Genomic DNA, 19263 nt, shown 5'->3' on the forward strand with positions numbered 1-19263 from the left:
TTATCTCGATCCTCTCCCACAGCCCCACGAATATTCAAGGATCTCTGCACTTCATTTGAGCATCCCTCACCTCAAACACTCCATCATTGGCGTGCTTTCATTTGCTTGTGTTCCAATCGCTGGAACTCCCTGCTGAAATATCTGTACCAACCTTGAAGAGAAGGCTGAGGGCAAGATATCATTTTCAAATTCTCGAGGGATCTGGACAGAGTAAATAGGGAGAAAACTCTTCTCACCTGCAGAAGTATAGATAATCAGAGGTCATAGTTTAAAAATCTTTGGCAAAAGACACAAATGTGATGGGTGACTAGCTCATTTTTATATGGTGTGCTGGAGGCAGGTTCATTTGAAGCAAGGTATTAGATAAATATTTAAATAATGTGCAGGCTTAATGGAAAAGGCAGCAAGTTGAGAACTAGAACAAACAAAACAGGCTGAATTCCCTGTAATAATAGAGATTCTTTCACTTCTTTAAGGCACTGCATAAACCTCACCTCCTTCATCAAGCTTTTGCTTCCCACTCTAATATCTCCAATGGTTGAATATTATTTTGTACGATTTAAACACCTGTCAATGTTTTACCATGTTAAAGGTATTTATAAAACAAATTATTGACTAACACAGTGAAGACTGAGGAATGGGGATAGGCAGTTTGCTATTTAGATATATGCTGCATTTATTCACACCAGACATGTGCAGGTATGTATCCCAGAAAATGCACAAACACTTTTAAACAAGGACTTGTTGCCAATATTAAAAATAGTGGCCAATTAAGCATTATAACTTGAAGGAGTCAGGCCTGAGACTTTCCATAGTTATGTCAGAGACACAGATTTAATGGAGGAAGGGGTGGGGTGGTGCTATGCCAGAGAGAGATGACAATGAGGAGAAATGAAATGTTATGTGGGGATGTGTGGTATGTGACTTTAGAACTTGAAGAGTGGGCATGTGATGGGGACAGAAGATTGGACTGCAAACATTGAAAATGAAACAAGGCATAGAAGTCAAAAATCTTTTATTTGTCGTGATAACACTGTTACATACAAATAGAGCACATCTTGTAGCACACAAGTATGCTTTCACGTGATGAGCATCACACCAGAAACACAGGGCAGGGTTACAAGGTGATAAGGTAAAGTGAACAGTGATAGGAAAGAAAAGAGAATAAGAGGCTAGTACAGCGACCACGCTTCCAGGCGAGATAAATATAAAGGAGAATCCGGCAACCGGATTAATCGAGAAATCACATTTATTGTCTTTCTGTGAAAGCTGTAACTTTCCTGAACTAGTCCTCATCGATTTGTTCAGTCAGGCTTGTAACATTGTAACGTATGCATAAACAATTGCTATCTTTGATTCTTTCAGTGACATTGTAACTCTCAATTATTGTATGCAGGGATCTAGGCAGAGGGTGCAGGTTGTGGCTCATTTACAACAGCCATATACTGAAGTGATGAACGGTGAGATAAGCTCAAATGATGTTTGTTGATCACTCTTCACAGTTGTGTTCTTCATGAAGTTTCAGGATGCCAGAAATCCGAATACTTTCAAATTCCAACCCATTTTTGTATTCCATTCTCCTTGAAATAACTCAATGCATTCTATTTGTAGCTACCTGAATAAATTATGAACAGGCTTGGAGACTTGTAACCCTCATTACCAGAGCTGCAGAACATCTGCAGTACTAATTTTGTTCTTCCTTCTGCTGCAGACAAGCCTGCTGTTTCCCAGACTCTGCTTGGTCTGTAATATTTTGGCACTCTGTCTAACACACTCTCTGAGTGCAATGAGCCAGCCTGACTTTCCCAAACAGGAAATGCTAACTCCTCAAAGAACTACACACTAGCACCACCTCCAAAGGTAATACAATTTGTGAAGGGAAATAAAGACATATCTCCTGTCAGTTGCCTTGTTCTATTGAATTCGCAAAGCATTGATGTTCTGCAACAGGAGGTGGCTAGGTAAAGAGACAGAACTCCTATCCCAGCTTGGAAAAATGGACCCATATATAATTTTGTACAAAGTTGTCATAAATTTTGTGGAAATGATTCCACGTTTGCTGACGGATCTCGGGCCACTGCCATTTCCTTTCACTGTTTGTCTGAAATTGCTCTTTGACCCTCACTGATACAGACACGGGACAAGTCATCAAACTGAAGAGAAGTGAAGAAAAACCCAACTGAGTTCACACTGGATGATCATGAGCCTCAGTTAGGTTCACACACAATCCTATTGCAATGTTATCCAACCTTAGCTTGTTTCGCTGCTTGTTCTTAGATGACTCTGTCCTCTGAATCCAATGGATTTCTGTATGGAAAAAGACAAGCAGGTTATCTTGTATAAGAAACAAATTGCAGGAAAAGGTCAGCAACATTGCATCACACTGGAAAACAATTCATTAGGGATTTCCATTGCACTGATGAAAATATTTGCAGAAATTTGCATGAATAGACCAGGGATGTTTTCCTTAGAGATAAGATGATTGAATGGGCTTCGCCTGAAACGCCAATTCTCCTGCTCCTTGGATGCTGCCTGACCTGCTGCGCTTTTCCAGCAACACATGCTTCAGCTCTGATCTCAGCATCCTACTTAATTAGTGCCTGTCAGCATTTCACAAGTTTTTAAATGACTACATGAAATGCCACAACATACAAGGCTACTGTCCAAGTGCTGCAAAATGTGATGAGAATGAAGATGGCTGATGCATCAAAGGGCCTTTGCCCCTGCCATTATATCTCCTTTGCTCAAACTGCACTGACTGTCACCCACAGATATCTTGTCAAATGGCTATGAACATGCACGGAGTTAACTTTCAGGTAAAAATGTATCTTGGACTACCAAATGGAGTACTCCAGAGTGAGTTTAGAGTTGAGTGTTTTGCTCTACCATTGGCAGAATGATGGATTCTTGAGATAAACATTTTTTTCCCTCCAACATGAATGTGCCAAGGCAGCCTATCACTACCTCCAAAAGGTAAAACAATTTATGAAGAGAAGCACAGACATACCTCCCGGTGGTTGCTGTGCTCGCAGGAAGTTGATGTATTGTAACAGGACATATGCAGGTAAAGAGAGACAGCCCCTGCCCCAACTGGGTGCATGAATCAGACTTCCTCATGGTTCCTTCCAAGAGGACTAGGCAAAGGTGAGGACTGCAGATGCTGGAAATCAGAGTCTAGATTAGAGTGGCGCTGAAAAAGCAGTTCAGGCAGCATCCGAGGAGTAGGGGGGGAAAAAAAAAAATCGATGTTTCGAGCAAAGGCCCTTCATCAGAAATGAAGGCAGGAAGCCTCCGGGGTGGGGGGTGGGGGTGGGAGGGGATGAAGGTGATAGGTCAGAGAGGAGGGTGGAGTGGATAGGTGGGAAAGAAGATTGGCAGGTAGGACAAGTCATGGGGACAGAGCTGAGCTGGAAGGTTGGAGCTGGGGTAAGGTGGGGGGAGGGGAAATGAGGAAACTGGTGAAGTCCACATTGATGCCCTGGGGTTGAAATGTTCCGAGGCAGAAGATGAGGCGTTCTACTTCCAGGTGTCGGGTGGTGAGGGAGCATTGATGCAGGAGGCCCAGGACCTCCATGTCCTCGGCAGAGTGGGAGGAGGAGTTGAAATGTTGGGCCACGGGGTGGTGGGGTTGTTTAGTGCGGGTGTCCCAGAGATGTTCCCTAAAGCGCTCTGCGAGAAGGCTCCATTTTCTCCAATGTAGAGGAGACTGCATCGGGAGCAATGGATACAATAAATGACATTGGTGATGTGCAGGTGAAACTTTGATGGATGTGGAAGGCTCCTTTGGGGCCTTGGATGGAGGTGAGGGAGGAGGGGTGGGCACAGGTGTTGCAATTCCTGCAGTGGCAGGGGAAGGTGCCAGGATGGGAGGGTGGGTTGTTGGGGTGTGCGTGGACCTGACCAGGTAGTCACGGAGGGAGCAGTCTTTGCAGAAGGCGGAAAGGGGTGGGGAGGGAAATATAATAAAAAAAATTAATACAATAAATATAATAAATCTTCCAGTCCACCTATCCACTCCACTCTAACCTTCATCCCCATCCACCTATTGTACTCTTTATTTCCTTCTCCCCAGCCCCACCACCCCTCCCCCCTCCCATTTATCTCTCCACCCTGGAGGCTCCCTGCCTTCATTCATGCTGAAGGGCTTTTATCAAAAACATTGATTTTTCTGCTCCTTGGAAGCTGACCTGCTGTGCTTTTCCAGCACCACTCTAATCTAGACTCCTTCCAAGAGGAGTGTCCTCCAGCTAGTGGCTGGTAGACATTACTCTCCATGAAGGTATGGCTGCTCTGATCGTAAGCAAGTGGAGCATAGGTGACAAAAAGTCCATCACATGTAAATCACTGATTCTTCCCTTCAGCTTTGCAGAGTTTTACGCATGAGCTTACATCTTTTCCAAAGTAAGATTGAGACTAATATGAAGTATACACACAGAAATGGTAAGGAAGGGATGTCAATGTGGGTAGCTCCATTTGGAGAGCTTGAACAAGCAGACAGGAGGATGAGGAGGCCCTCAAACTCAAAGCTTGTTCTCCTGTCATTACATACTGCTATGTTATGACAATAGACAATAGGTGCAGGACTGGGTCATTCTGCCCTTTGAGCCTGCACCACCATTCAATCATGGCTGATCATTCTTAATCAGTATCCTGTTCCTGCCTTATCTCCATAACCCTTGATTCCACTATCCTTGAGAGCTTTATCCAACTCTTTCTTAAATGAATCCAGAGACTGGGCCTCCGCTGCCCTCTGGGGCAGAGCATTCCACACAGCCACCACTCTCTGGGTGAAGAAGTTTCTCCTCATCTCTGTCCTAAATGGTCTACCCCGTATTTTTAAGCTGTGTCCTCTGGTTCGGCACTCACCCATCAGCGGAAACACATTTCCTGCCTCCAGAGCATCCAATCCTTTAATAATCTTATATGTCTCAATCAGATCCCCTCTCAGCCGTCTAAACTCAAGGGAATACAAGCCCAGTCGCTCCAGTCTTTCAGTGTAAGGTAATCCTGCCATTCCAGGAATTGACCTTGTGAACCTATACTGCACTCCCTCAATAGCCAGAATGTCTTTCCTCATATTTGGAGACCAGAACTGCACACAGTACTCCAGGTGTGGTCTCACCAGGGCCCTGTACAGCTGCACAAGAACCTCTTTGCTTCTATACTCAATCCCTCTTGTTATGAAGGCCAACATACTGTTAGCCTTCTTCACTACCTGCTGTACCTGCATGCTTACCTTCATTGACTGGTGTACAAGAACACCCAGATCTCTCTATACTGCCCCTTTACCTAAATTGATTCCATTTAGGTAGTAATCTGCCTTCCTGTTCTTGCCACCAAAGTGGATAACCATACATTTATCCACATTAAACTGCATCTGCCATGCATCTGCCCACTCACCTAACCTGTCCAGGTCACCCTGTAATCTCCGAACATCCTCATCACATTTCACCCTGCCATCCAGCTTAGTATCATCAGCAAATTTGCTAATGTTATTGCTGATACCATCTTCTATATCATTAACATATATTGTAAAAAGCTGCAGTCCCAGCACTGATCCCTGTGGTACCCCACTGGTCACTGCCTGCCATTCTGAAATGGAGCTGTTTATCACTACTCTTTGTTTCCTATCAGCCAACCAACTTTCAATCCAAGTTAGTACTTTGCCCCCAATACCATGCGCCCTAATTTTGCTCACTAACCTCCTATGTGGGACTTTATCAAAAGCTTTCTGAAAGTCCAGGTACACTACATCTACTGGATCTCCCTCGCCCATCTTCAGAGTTACATCCTCAAAAAACTCCAAGATTAGTCAAGCATAATTTCCCCTTCATTAATCCATGCTGACTCTGACCTATCCTGTTACTACTATGTCATAATTTCATCCTTTATAACAGACTCCAGTATCTTTCCCACCACTGAGGTCAGACTAACTGGTCTATAATTTGTTTTCTCTCTCCCACCTTTCTTAAAAAGTGGTACAACATTAGACACCCTCCAATCCACAGGAACTGATCCCGAATCTATCGAACTCTGGAAAATAATCACCAACGCATCCACCATTTCTCGAGCCATCTCCTTCACTACCCTGGGATGTAGACCATCAGGCCCCGGAGACTTATCAACCTTCATACCTAACAGTCTCTCCAACACCAGTTCCTGGCAAATATAAATTCCCTTCAGTTCAGGTCCTTCAGCCACTGTTACCTCAGGGAGATTGCTTGTGTCTTCCCCAGTGAACACAGATCTGAAGTACCTATTCAATTCTTCTGCCATTTCTTTGTTCCCCATAATATATTCCCCTGTTTCTGTCTTCAAGGGCCCAATTTTAGTCTTAACCATTTTTTTGCCTTTCACATACTTAAAAAAGCTTTTACTATCCTCCTTTATATTATTGGCCAGTTTACCTTCGTACCTCATTTTTTGTCCGCGTATTTCCTTCTTAGTAATCCTCTATTGTTCTTTAAAAGCTTCCCGGTCCTCCACTTTCCCACTTATCTTTGCTACGTTATACTTTTTCCTCTTTTAAATTTATATGTTTCTTAACTTCCCTCATCATTCCTCCTCCTAGGATCTTTCTTCCTTTTTGGAATGAACTGATCCTGCAACTTCTGCATTATACACAGAAATATCCGCCATTGTTCCTCCACTGTCATCCCTGCTAAGGTATTGCACCATTGAACTTTGGCCAGCTCCTCCCTCATAGCTCCATAGTTCCCTTTATTCAACACAAATATTGTCACTTCTGATCTTACCCTCTCCCTCTCACATTGCAGATTGAAGCTTATTGTATTATGGTCACTACTTCCCAATGGCTCCTTCACTTAGAGGTCCCTGATCAATTCAGGTTCATTGCACAATACCAGATCCAGAATTGCCTTCTCCCTGGTCGGCTCCAGCACCAGCCGTTCTAAGAATCCATCTCTGAGGCACTCCATAAAGTCTCTTTCTTGAAGTCCAATACCATCCTGATTCTCCCAGTCTACCTGCATATTGAAATCCCCCATAACAACTGTAGTAACATCTTTGTGACAGGCCAATTTCAGCTCCTGATTTAACTTACATCCGACATCCAGACTACTGTTTGGGGGCCTGTAGATAACTCCCAAGAGGGTCTTTTTACCCTTAGTATTTCTCAGCTCTATCCACACTGACTCTACATCCCCTGATTCTAGGTCCCCCCACGCAAGGGACAGAATATCATCCCTTACCAACATGGCCACCCCAACCCCTCTGCCCGTCTGTCTGTCCTTACGATGGCACATGTAGCCTTGAATATTCATTTCCCAGGCCCTGTCCACTTGAGGCCACGTCCCAGTTATCCCCACAATATCATACCTGCCGATTTCCAAAAGAGCCTCAAGCTCATCCATTTTATTTCTAATGCTTCGTGCATTCATGTATAGTATTTTTAATTTGTTACTGTCCTCACCTTTCTCATCAACTCCTATTTCACTCAACCTTACAGCATGATCCCTTTCTGAGTTTTCTGCCTCATTGATACAGTTGTCTTTCTTGACTTCCCTTGTTCTAACTTTCCCTCCAATTTCCTTCTTAACATCCAGTTTGTCCCCTCCCCCCCGTTACTTAGTTTAAACGTAGCGGTGTTGCAATAGCAAACCTGCCTGCCAGAATGCTGGTCCCTAACCTATTAAGGTGCAAACCGTCTCTCTTGTAGAATTTATGCTTACCACAAAACACACCCCAGCGATCCAAGAATTTAAAACCTTGCATCAGATTCTGAAACTACAAGCAAGCTACACTGAGTGCACACTCACTACATAGTCCACTAAACATTTAGATGACAGAATTTCTGAGACTTACCTAATACTTGCCGAAAATCATTCTTCCCTCTGTTTGCAACCAGTCATAAGACATAGGAGTGGAAGTAAGGCCATTCGGCCCATCGAACCCATTCCGTTTGCCACTGTCTGCACACCCCAGTCCACATGTATCCCAAGTTGCAATCGATCACATTTAGCATGCCTGTCAGTTCAACAACAGGTCAGCAGCAGATTTGCGTGCACCAGAAAGAGTTTAGCAAGTGGCGACTGTGTACCTTCACCATCCACCAGGTCACAGCCAACATCAGCTTAGCCACGAACGTTGGGAAACTCAGCAATCAGATTAACTAACTGATTGTGTCTGTGTGCCCAGGTAACACATTCACCAGTCACCCACAAACATGCAATTCCATGTTGCCCCACCAATGCCCTGCTGTTCCTCACTGCCCCTCTGCCATTCTGTTGTTCCTCTGATGATAGCATGGTTTGCTTGTTCATAATGGATCTCAAGATGGTGGTGAGCTACTCTGTTCAACTAATTCAGTCCAAATAACTGCTTTTAAGGAAGATTAATCCTACAACTCAATACAACAGTGAAGCCTCATGCAAAAAAAACTTTATATGCAAAATGCTGATTGGTTTTGAGGGGAACTTACAGATGGTAGTGCACCCATGTGTCTGCTGCCTTTGTAGGTATGTTTTTGGAGGGTGCTGTTGAAGCAGTCTTGTCCAGTCATTAGAGTGCATCACATATAGTACATACTGCTGCCAGTGGCAGATGGAGGAATGCTGAAAGAATCAGATGGGGGACATTACAGAAGAACAGGCAATTACGTTGTTCTTTTTTTCTCGTTTCTTGTAAATGACTGGATAATATTTCAAGTGAAGATTTTAAAAGGAAAAAGCAGAAAAGGGAACTCTACACACAGTCAGGCTGACACATCTATAGCCTCCTTTTCTCTCTCCTTTCTTAAACAGAGGGGTGACATTTACAATTCAGGCAGGTGGAAGCTGTATTAGCAGGGTGGTATGTTAAAGAAAGTGAGCATAACTCAGTTAGTTTTAGAATCGTTTTGGAAAAGGATAAGAACACTCTGGAACTCTGTGGGGCCAGCAATGAGTGGGCTAATAGTTTTCAGCAGAGGGGTGATTTTGCAAGTGAAGCTGATTGGTTCATGGTCCTCTGGTTCAAGGTTTGTCAGTTATCTGAACTGCTTGCACCATGAGCAAGACTGACAGAAACTAGGTCAGACCAGAAGAGAAACTAGCAAATCTGCAGCAACCAAAACCTCTCTCTCAGTCCTCTGCACTACATCACTTTAGTCACCCCCAACTGGACTGACAAGGTGCATGTAACATTTGTGCCACACAAATAGGTAAGTTCCCTGGGCCGGATGGGGTTTATCGTAGGATTCTCTTGGAAGTCAGGGAGGAGATTGTAGAGCCTTTGGCTTTGATCTTCATGTGGTCATTGTCTACAGGAATTGTGCCAGAAGGCTGGAGGATAACAAACGTCGCCTTGTTCAAGAAGGGGAGTAGAGACAACCCTTGCAATTACAGACCAGTGAGCCTTCGGTTGTGGGTGAAGTTTAGGGTGTAGGTTTGCTCGCTGAGCTGTAGGTTTGATATCCAGACGTTTCATTACCTGGCTCGGTATCATCAGTGGCGACCTCCAAGTGAAGTGAAGCTGTTGTCTCCTGCTTTCTATTTATACGTTTGTCCTGGATGGGGTTCCTGGGGTTTGTGGTGATGTCATTTCCTGTTCCATTTTCTGAGGGGTTGATAGATGGTATCTAGATCTATGTGTTTGTTTATGGCGTTGTGGTTGGAGTGCCAGGCCTCTAGGAATTCTCTGGCATGTCTTTGCTTAGCCTGTCCCAGGATAGATGTGTTGTCCCAGTGAAAATGGTGGGTTTTTTTCATCCGTGTGTAGGGCTACGAGGGAGAAAGGGTCGTGTCTTTTTGTGGCTAGCTGGTGTTCGTGTATCCTGGTGGCTAACTTTCTTCCTGTTTGTTCCACATAGTGTGGGACACTCCAACCACAACGCCATAAACAAACACAAAGATCTTGATACCATCTATCAACCCCTCAGAAAACAAACAGGAAATGACATCACCACAAACCCCAGGAATCCCATCCAGGAGAAAAACATAAATAGAAAGCAGGAGACAACAACTTTGCTTCACTTGGAGGTCGCCACTGATGATGTTACCTAGCCAGGTAATGAAACGTCTGGATATCAAACCTACAGCTCAGCAAACAAACCTACACCCTAAACCTCAACCTGAGCTACAAACCTTCACAAATCTTGTGGGTAAAGTGTTGGAAAAGGATATAAGAAATCGGAGTTATAATCATTGACAGAGGAATAAGTTGATTAGGGCTAGTCAACACGGTTTTGTGAAGGGTAGGTCGTGCCTCACAAACCTTATTGAGTTCTTTGAGAAGGTGACCAAACAGGTGGATGAGGAGAAAGTGAGGACTGCAGATGCTGGAGATCAGAGTCAAGTTGTGGTGCTAGAAAAGCACTGCAGGTCAGGCAGCATCCGAGGAGCAGGAGAATCGATGTTTTGGGCAAGAGCCCCTTCATCTGGATTCTTGCCAGAGACATTGATTCTCCTGCTCCTCAGATGCTGCCTGACCTGCTGTGCTTTTCCAGCAGATACATGGGAACACCCACCATCTTCAAGTTCCCCTCCAAGTCATTCACCATCCTGACCTGGAAATAAATCACCGATCCTTCAATGTCACTGGGTCAAAATCCTGGAAATTCCTCCCTGATAGCATTGTGGGTCAACCCACAGTAGGTGGACTGCAGCGATTTGAGTAGGCAGCTCACCACCACCTTCTCAAGGGGTAACTAGGGACAGGCAATAAATGCTGGGACCACTGGCCATGTTCACATCTCACAAAATGAATTTCTTAAAAATCCAAGAAAATGAGCTCATCTCTCTTTCAGTGGATACTGCGAGTAGTGCCTTTGAATTGGGGAAGTCATAGATCTCTCATAAATTTAACAGCCACTCAGTGCCTCTTACAAACAATTGGGAGCATTCAGAGAAAGGAATATTGGGCAAAACCTTCAGATCAGCAGGAACCAAACAGATCCTGTGAACAAAGACTACAGAACTGCTTTCCCAGTATTCACTTGGGCCATGGGTTTCATTTCCCTGTTTACATTTATCTGTGGGTTTGTGAAAGGGGGAATTCATAAGGGGTTTAGAGTTTTATTTTGTAGAGTTGACTGAATTTAATTGGTTACCTACAGCTGGAATCTAGATACTTGCAATAAATATTGATTCTTGTCAAGGACAGAAAATATGTGAGTGCTTTCGATCAATCTGAGTCTGAAAATCAGGTAGTTTGGAGATTTTGCCTATATCTTTAAAAGCCTGTAACTTTCATGAGGACTCCAGGAACAGCAAGATTTGATGCCGACACGTTACCACAGTGAGTTGTGCCAATGGAGGCAAGGAAAGGGTTATCTGGGGCCCTGCCAGGAATTTTTACATATGTCTGGCCACAGTTGAGGTGCCAAAGTACTGGAAAACTGACAACATGACATCTTTGTTAAAACAAAGAATGGAAGAGGCGAAAGTGAGGACTGCAGATGCTGGAGATCACAGTCAAGATTAGAGTGGTGCTGGGAAAGCACAGCAGGTCAGGCAGCATCCAAGGAGCAGGAAAATCAATGTTTCGAGCAAAAGCCCTTCCCGATGTAGGGTTTTTGCCCGAAACATCGATTTTCCTGCTCTTAGGATGCTGCCTGACCTGCTGTGCTTTTCCAGCACCACTCTAATCTTGAAAAAAATGGAAGAGACATGCAAGGAAACTGTAGGCCAGTGAGTCTTACCTCAGTAGTGGGGGAAGCCCCTTATATGGGGTTTATCAGGGCTTGGTACTGGGTGATGCACATTGTTAAAAGGGCAATGAGTTACAGAACAAAAGGTGAGAGCTTAGAAGTTAACGAAGATTACAGAGACCTTGGTGAGTACAGCCAGAGATTCCTGAACATAGCATGGTACATAGAAGTGTTAAACTGCTTACTTTTCACATCTTGTCTCTGTTTAGATTGTGGCTTTAAAATAAGAGAAAGACACTGCTCTAAACCATAATCTGTGGAAAGAGATATTGCATTTCAAATAAGTGACTGGAATGTTGAGAGAGATATTAACGTTGCTGCGTGTTTAGATACAGAAGACAAGACTGTAAAGATGATTCAAGATGGCACCAACACCAGAGGACTCCTTGCAAGCTCCTGAGTGCAGATCTTATTCTAACATTACACACTTTTAAACCAAAGACTGTCTTATTACTGTTGATCATGGTCCAAGCACCTCCTGTGCAGTGTAACCTGTATACCTCACTCTGTCTAATTATCCTATGATCCGAACATCCTTACTTACTATGATCTGCCTGTACTGTTCACAAACCAAGATTTTCACTGTATTTAGGTACACTGTCGCTTGTGAATTAGAAAGCATCTCTCTCTCTCCATTTTCTAAGCGTGGAAAAGTTAAGACAACATTCCACAAAGCCTGATACCTTCTCTTTCTCCTTTAATTTGCTTCTTGAAAGAAAATTGGAAAACCAGCTTCAAAGGTATCGAATTACAAAACTCCCAAAAGGAAAGATAGCATCCACAACCTCACCTAATTTCTGACAATTCCAGGAAAAACAAGGTTTCATTTCAAAGCTGCTACTAGTGAGTCATGAGACAAAGCATATACATACTGATTTTGTTAGCCAAAGAAGAAAGTTATACTGAAATGGTATTTAAAAAAACCCAGTTAGGTCACAACTACATGACTGTACATAGTTCTGATCCCCACATTATAGGATGTGATTGCACTAGAGAGGGCGCAGAGGAGTCTTACAACTCCTTGCTACTTGGGCTGGAGGGTTTGTGCTATGAGGAAAGATTGGATACATTAGGGTTTCTTTCCTTGGATCTGTGAAGGTTTAGAGGGAAGCTGAAATAGGAGTATAACATTGTGATGGGCATAAATAGGGGCAGGCACCTTTCTCTTAGTAGATTGGTCAACGAACCGGCCAAAGATTTAAGAAAATTAGAAAGCTAAGAGGGAAACCGAGGAGAAATAACTTTGCCCAGAGGGTGTTGGTTGTCTGCAAATCACTGCCTGAAATGGGAGCTGACTCAAACTCTTTGTAATATATAAGTAATTAGAAATGTACTTGATATGCCATGGCTTCCAAGGCTACGTTCTTACGTGCTGTGAATGTCTAAGAGTGTGAAACTTGTATTTTGCTGTTGTTAGGTTTTGGGAAGTGGGAGGTTAGTTACCTACACCAGAATTCCCAGCCTGTGACCTGGTCTTTCAGCCACAGTATTTATTAGCTGGTCCAGTAGTAACACCCCACTACCCTGAATGTTGACAGTGGGGAAGATACAAACACATCACCATTGCATGTGAAGTGGATCTGGGTGAATTCTCTTTTGTTTAAGATATTTATTGCCCAGCACTATCATAGAAGCAAGAGTAGGCTATTCGAGCCTGCTCTGCCATTCAAGAAGATCATGGCTGATTGGACTTGCCTGGCAGCTTCCTAATGGGCTGGGCTGGTGTCCTCCTTAAGCCAACATCTTCCTGGTGGTGGGTGATGCCGGTTCCTAGTGGCGAGGCTGATGTACTCATAGCGGTTGGGAGAGCATCATCCTTATCGTGGCCAGAGCATGTTCTTTGTGGCTTGTGAGGTGCTTCAGAGGTATCTTCCTTGTACTTGCTCTGGGATTTCCTCATTGCCTCTTGTGGTATGACAATCTTACTGTCTTTGTTGCTGTCCTGGCACACTGGACTGAGCAGGGATGACAACATTGACACTGTCAACATACATCCCTTTCGGTCTTTCTGTCATACACTGCCTCTTCCTACTGAATGTCTCCTCAGCACATGATCCATTTGGCCCTCCCTGCTGCTTAACGGGTGGTAACTGACAATCACGAAGCTTCAGCAGTGCCTGAATGGCTGTCTCATGGGAGGGACTCCATGTGGCGGCATATGTTTGTGTGGCAATGCTACTTTTACTGACCCCTGAGGTAAATGTCCCTAGCTGAGAAACAGCTGCAGGATCTGGAGATGGATGCAGACGGGCATATGAATGCTCCACAATTTCCCGAGGTGTATCTTGCCAATTGAGTGGCACATCACTGGGCCCGTAATTCTCATTAAAACATTCTATACCGTCTTCCATCTCTTGCTGCCAGTGTTGAATTTGCCGATCCAGCCAGTCTAGTTGCCTATGGAAACGCTTTGTGTCACTCTGCAGCATTGTACGTGACAGCTGTTTCCATCTGGTGATCAGTAAACTGTGTTTCTCTTCAGTGGTGAGAGGGTAGGGTTGCTGCTGTACAACTGATACAGCATCTGCCATGGGTTGCCATGTTCTGCGCTGGCGACAGTCAGGAGCCAGTCGTTCCAAAGACAGGCCAAGATGCCGTAAAAGATCTGGATCCAGGATGTGGCCAGAGTGTATGAGATGGTAGGCAGTGACACACAACCGGTTCTTGTTCGGGTCAAGATGAATTGTGATGCAGGCTTCACAACCCATCGCAAGATACCTGGGAAATCAATACATAAACAATAATGTCAGAAAAGATTAGAAGACCTTAAATGCCTATTAATCCCCATCAACTCCACCCTCAGCATGTATCTACTCCTCCCACTAAAAACTGAAAAGGGTCTGACCCCCTCACTATGTCATCATGCCTCAATTTCTACAAAGCTTATATAACCAGCAAATCTCCCCCATCAAGTCCCTCACTATACCAATCCCTACTGAATCAATAAACTGTCGCCACTGAGTAGTATCTCCCCTGATTACCAGTGGATCTGTCTTTTGGATTTTCAGGATGTGGAGCTGAGGATAGACCCTCACCAATTATATTTCCCCTCCCATCTCAGACTCTGTACATCAGCAGCAGCCAGTCTCCAATTCTTAAATGTGGAAAACAGCAAATCAACAGTAAACTTGTTCATAAAAATGGCCAGAAATAGGGTAAACGTGAAAACCTTTTGTCTTGCATTGCTTGGGAATGGAACATAATACTAGTTAACTATCACAGGAAAGGTAGGATAATGGAGACTGGCAAGCTTTGCTACATTTCCATAGTAATACACTGACCGACGATATATCACCTACTTCAGCCCCTTGTTTCCTTTCAGCAACAGCTCTAGTACTTTCCCAAACAATTATATTTCACCAATGGCAGAAGAAGCTGAGCGAAACTGCAAGTGTTAGTCTGAACAGGACAGGAGCGACAAAGTGAATGGGGAAGGGAACTATGCGACAAGCAGGACAGCAGCAGGCTTGAACAGGCAATCTCAGAAGCCAAACCCTGTAACTACAGACGAATCTTCCAAATACACTGTCCCATTGCTCAATCAGAAATCTGCACATGATTCACCAAGGAATGGAAATCACAGCGAGAGACCTAAATTAGGTTAAACAAAAACATACATACTGAATGCATGCTTGTCCAAGTCAAGACGTTGAGGACTGCGAATTCAGCCAGTATGGTAATGGCAGGTGCTATGTCCACCTGTACAGAGAGGAAGAGGTGTCGGTTCTCACTTTTGCGAGGAAGAGGATGGCCAAAGTGAGGGTAGGGCTGATCAGGAATAGTGGAGAGAACTTGCGCCTGGAGTCAGAGGAAATAGGGGAGGTCCTTACTGAACATATTGCTTCAGTATTCACTACAGAGAGGGACCTCCATGTTTCTGAAAACAGCTTGAAACAGACTGATTTGCTCCAACAGGTTGATGTTATGAAGTAGGATGTGCTGAAAATTTTGAAAACCGAAGGATAGATAAATCCCCTGGGCCAGACGGGATATACCCTAGGTTACTACAGGAAGTGAAGGAAGAGATTGCCTTTGGCGATGATCTTTGCGTCTTCATTGTCCACTGGAGCAGTCCAGATAATTAAAGGGTTGCAAATGATATTCCTTTGTTCAAGAAAGGGAGTAGGGATAACCCTGGGAATTACAGACCAGACAGTCTTACATCAGTGGTGAGCAAAGTATTGGAAAGAATTCTGAGAGAAAGGATTTATGATTACTTGGAAAACCATAGTTTGAATAGACATAGTCAACATGGTTTTGTGAAGGGCTGGTTGTGCCTTACAAACCTGATGGAACTCTTTGAGGATGTGACAAAACGAATTGATAAAAGTAGAGCAGCAGATATGGTGTACACGGATTTTAACAAGGTGTTTGATAAGGTATCCCATGGTAGGCTTATTCAGAAAGGAGGGAAACAGGGAAATCTGGATACAGAATTGGCTGTCCCATAGAAAACAGAGGGTGGGGATAGATGAAAAGTATTCAGCCTAGGGCTCGGTGACCAGTACTGTTCTGCAGGTATCAGTTTTGGAATCTCTGCTCTTTGTGATTTTTATAAATGAAGTGTATGAGGAAGTGGAAGTGTGGGTTAGTAAGTTTGCTGATGACATGAAGGTTGGTGGAGTTGTGGATAGTATGGTGGGCTGTTGTAGGTTGCAACAGGGTATTGGCAGGATGCAGAACTGGGCTGATAAGTGGCACATGGAGTTCAACCTGGAAAAGTGTTAAGTCATTCACTTTGAGTTTAAGAACTGTGAGACTATGATGCAGATCTACTGAGCTCTGGTTAGACTATACTTGGAATACTGTGTTAAGTTCTGGTCACCTCATTATAGGAAAGCTGCGGAAGCTTTAGAAAGGGTGCAGAGGAGATTTACCAGGATGTTGCCTGAGCTGGAGAGCATGTCTTATGAAGAAAGGTTGAGGGAGTTAGGGCTTTTCTCATTGGAGTGAAGGAAGATGAGAGGTCACTTGATAGAGGAGTACAAGATGTCAAGAGGCATAGACAGAGTGGATACCCATGGTGGAAGTGTCTATTATGAGGGAACATAATTTTAAGGTAATTAGAAGAAGGTTTGGGGAGATGTCAGAGCTAGGTTCTTTTCACACTGTGGGTATGTGGAATGCACTGCCAAAAGCAGCAGTTGAGTCAGATATATTAGGCGCATTTAAACGACTCTTGGATAGGCACATGGATGATAATACAATGAAGGGTATGGAGGCTATTCTGATCTTAGAGTAGGATAAAAGGCCAACAAAACATCGAGGGCCGTAGGTCCTGTACTGCGCTAGATTGTTCTATGTTCTGCCGCCAGCCCCACCAGTGATCTTGTTCAGGTAACTGTGGCTATCATAAGGGGGTACTACATCTGAATGCACAACAAGATCTGTGTTGAAAATTTCACCTTAATTCAAAGTTTGACAAAATGAATAATTACCTCTGTTTTGGTCTCACCCCAGTGGATCGAATGCGTGGCTGTCCATAGTGGACACACTGCAGATTCACTGAGGTGTATTTGAAGTGACCTGGAATTGGCACTGTACGTGTCTCATTTGCCTTCTTAACCGTATGGGTCCTAGACTTTTTGAAGATGCTCCCTGTTGCCTGTAAGTACAACAATAAATGACAGTGAAACCACATTTGTGAGACTGTAAAACAGAACTGTCGAAAACATGCCATCTCTCACTTCTTTCTTCACCCTTCCCCCTCCTCATCACTGTTCACTCTGCTGTCCTCCCCAACACCATCTCCCCCCCACACCATCGTCCTCCTTTTCCCACCTCTTAGCCTCAGATCTCTCTCATCCCCATGGCATCTCTCCCACTTCCATTCCCTCCCATGTCACTCCAGCCTGCATCCTCCTATACCCCACCACCATAATCCCTTCTTCTGCCCTAAACCCCAACATCCACCTCACCCTATGATCCATCTCCCCTGCCCTTTCTCCCCAACCCTTCTCTCTTACCTCCTCAGACCATTCTCCACCTTCCTCTCCTTTCTCCCCCTCTGTCCTCCTTCCCCTGTTCACTGCCCCACCGTTCCCCTAATCTCTTCAACCCCTACCCCACACACCATCCATCCTCCGCCTCCCCACCCTGTTCCTCTCTCCCCCTTCTCACCTCCCCCCTCCACTCCTTTTCCCTCAGCCCCCTCCTGCCTGCCAACGTCAGGTGCCTCTCCTCCCCCTCCACTCCTTGTCCCTCAGTCCCCTCCTGCCTGCCAAACCCAGGTCCCTCTCCTCCCCCTCCACTCCACTCCTTGTCCCTCAGTCCCCTCCTGCCTGCCAAACCCAGGTCCCTCTCCTCCCCCTCCACTCCACTCCTTGTCCCTCAGCCCCCTCCTGCCTGCCAAACCCAGGTGCCTCTCCTCTCCCTCTGCCCCTGTCCCCCTTTCTGTAATCAATCCTCCCACCCCTCCTCCATCCCCCCACCCTCCCCTCCCCCACCCCAACACCCCCCTCCCCTCCCCCACCCCAACACTCCCCTCCCCCACCCCCTATAACCCCACGGGGTGGGGAACCTGCTGGAAAAGCTCCAATCTGCAGCTAAACTCGTCGAAGCTCTCAAACTCCAGCGTTCCAAACATGTTGAGAAACTGCTGCGTGGTGTCGAGTGAATTCATGCCTGAGAATCAATTACAATAACTGAATGATTTATATTTGGGGGTATCCGGAGGCGAGTGACAAGAGGAGAATCGATTTAAATTCTCCAGAACCTGAGGGAACCAGCCTGGGAATATTTTCAAATTGCCGAATATAACCGATCACTTCCTCACTGCGCATGCGCGGCTCCGAACGTGCATTACGTCGTCGGCAATATGCGGTGACGTCTGCAAGTGACCGCGCGTGCGCATTACCGTCTGCCCGCCAAGCCCCGCCTCCCCGATACGGGTGCAGGGTCGCACGAGCAGGTGAATCGACCTTTCGGGGATAGGCCCTTCATCAGGAATGAGGCCTGTGGGCTGGGAGATAAATGGGAGTGGGTGGGGGTGGGGATGGAGCTGGGAAGGTAGCTGAGAGTGCGATAGGTAGACGGAGGTGGGGGTAAAGGTGATAGGTCGGAGAGGAGGGCGGAGCTGACAGGTGGGACAGGTCATGAGGGCGGTACCAAGATGTGGGGGGAGGGGAGTGTGGAAACTGGTGAAATACACATTGATCCCGCGGGGTTGGAGGGTTCCGAGGCGTTCTTCCTCAGGCGTCGGGTCCTCCATCGCCAGACCCTAAACACACGATGCCTGGAGGAGGAATGCCTTATCTTCCGCCTCGGGACCTCAATCTGGAGTTCACCAGTTTCCACATCTCCCCTCTCCTCCCCCTACCTTACCCCAGATCTTGGTACCGCCCTCATGACCTGTCCATCTTCCTTCCCACCTATTAGCTCCGCCCTCCTATCGGACCGATTACCATTACCCCCGCCAGCGTCTCTCAGCTACCAACCCCCCCTCCCCCTCCACAGCCTCAGTCCTGATGAAGGGCTTATGCCCTAAATGTCGACTCTGATCCTCAGGATACACAGGGCCCGCTCCCGGAGTCACCTAATCCCCCACAGACCCGCCCCCGGAGTCAACAGCCCCGCCCCTAGCGTCACCTTCCCTGGGGCCCCGCCCCCGCAGTCAA

General features: G+C 45.5%; 1 protein-coding gene across 3 annotated transcripts; it reads right to left on the reverse strand.

Moving 5' to 3' along the window:
* Positions 1–13348: 13348 nt before the first annotated feature.
* Positions 13349–18966, reverse strand: LOC132828159 (uncharacterized). 3 transcript variants are annotated; one of them, XR_009646080.1, is made up of 4 exons: positions 18168–18477; positions 17086–17252; positions 15269–15346; positions 13349–14365 (listed from the first exon to the last, which is right to left on the reverse strand). XR_009646080.1 is itself a non-coding variant. In XM_060845085.1 (3 exons), exons 1-3 carry the CDS (start codon positions 18855–18857, stop codon positions 13570–13572), a joined length of 1317 nt encoding a protein of 438 aa, XP_060701068.1. In that variant the 5' UTR covers positions 18858–18966; the 3' UTR covers positions 13349–13569. The 3 variants fall into 3 exon arrangements, 2 of the variants coding, with proteins under 2 accessions (XP_060701068.1, XP_060701069.1); XM_060845085.1 differs by lacking the exons at positions 15269–15346; positions 18168–18477 and adding an exon at positions 18504–18966; XM_060845086.1 differs by lacking the exon at positions 15269–15346.
* Positions 18967–19263: the final 297 nt, after the last annotated feature.

This window comes from Hemiscyllium ocellatum, chromosome 26 (assembly GCF_020745735.1).
Source record: "Hemiscyllium ocellatum isolate sHemOce1 chromosome 26, sHemOce1.pat.X.cur, whole genome shotgun sequence".
Taxonomy (NCBI): domain Eukaryota; kingdom Metazoa; phylum Chordata; class Chondrichthyes; order Orectolobiformes; family Hemiscylliidae; genus Hemiscyllium; species Hemiscyllium ocellatum.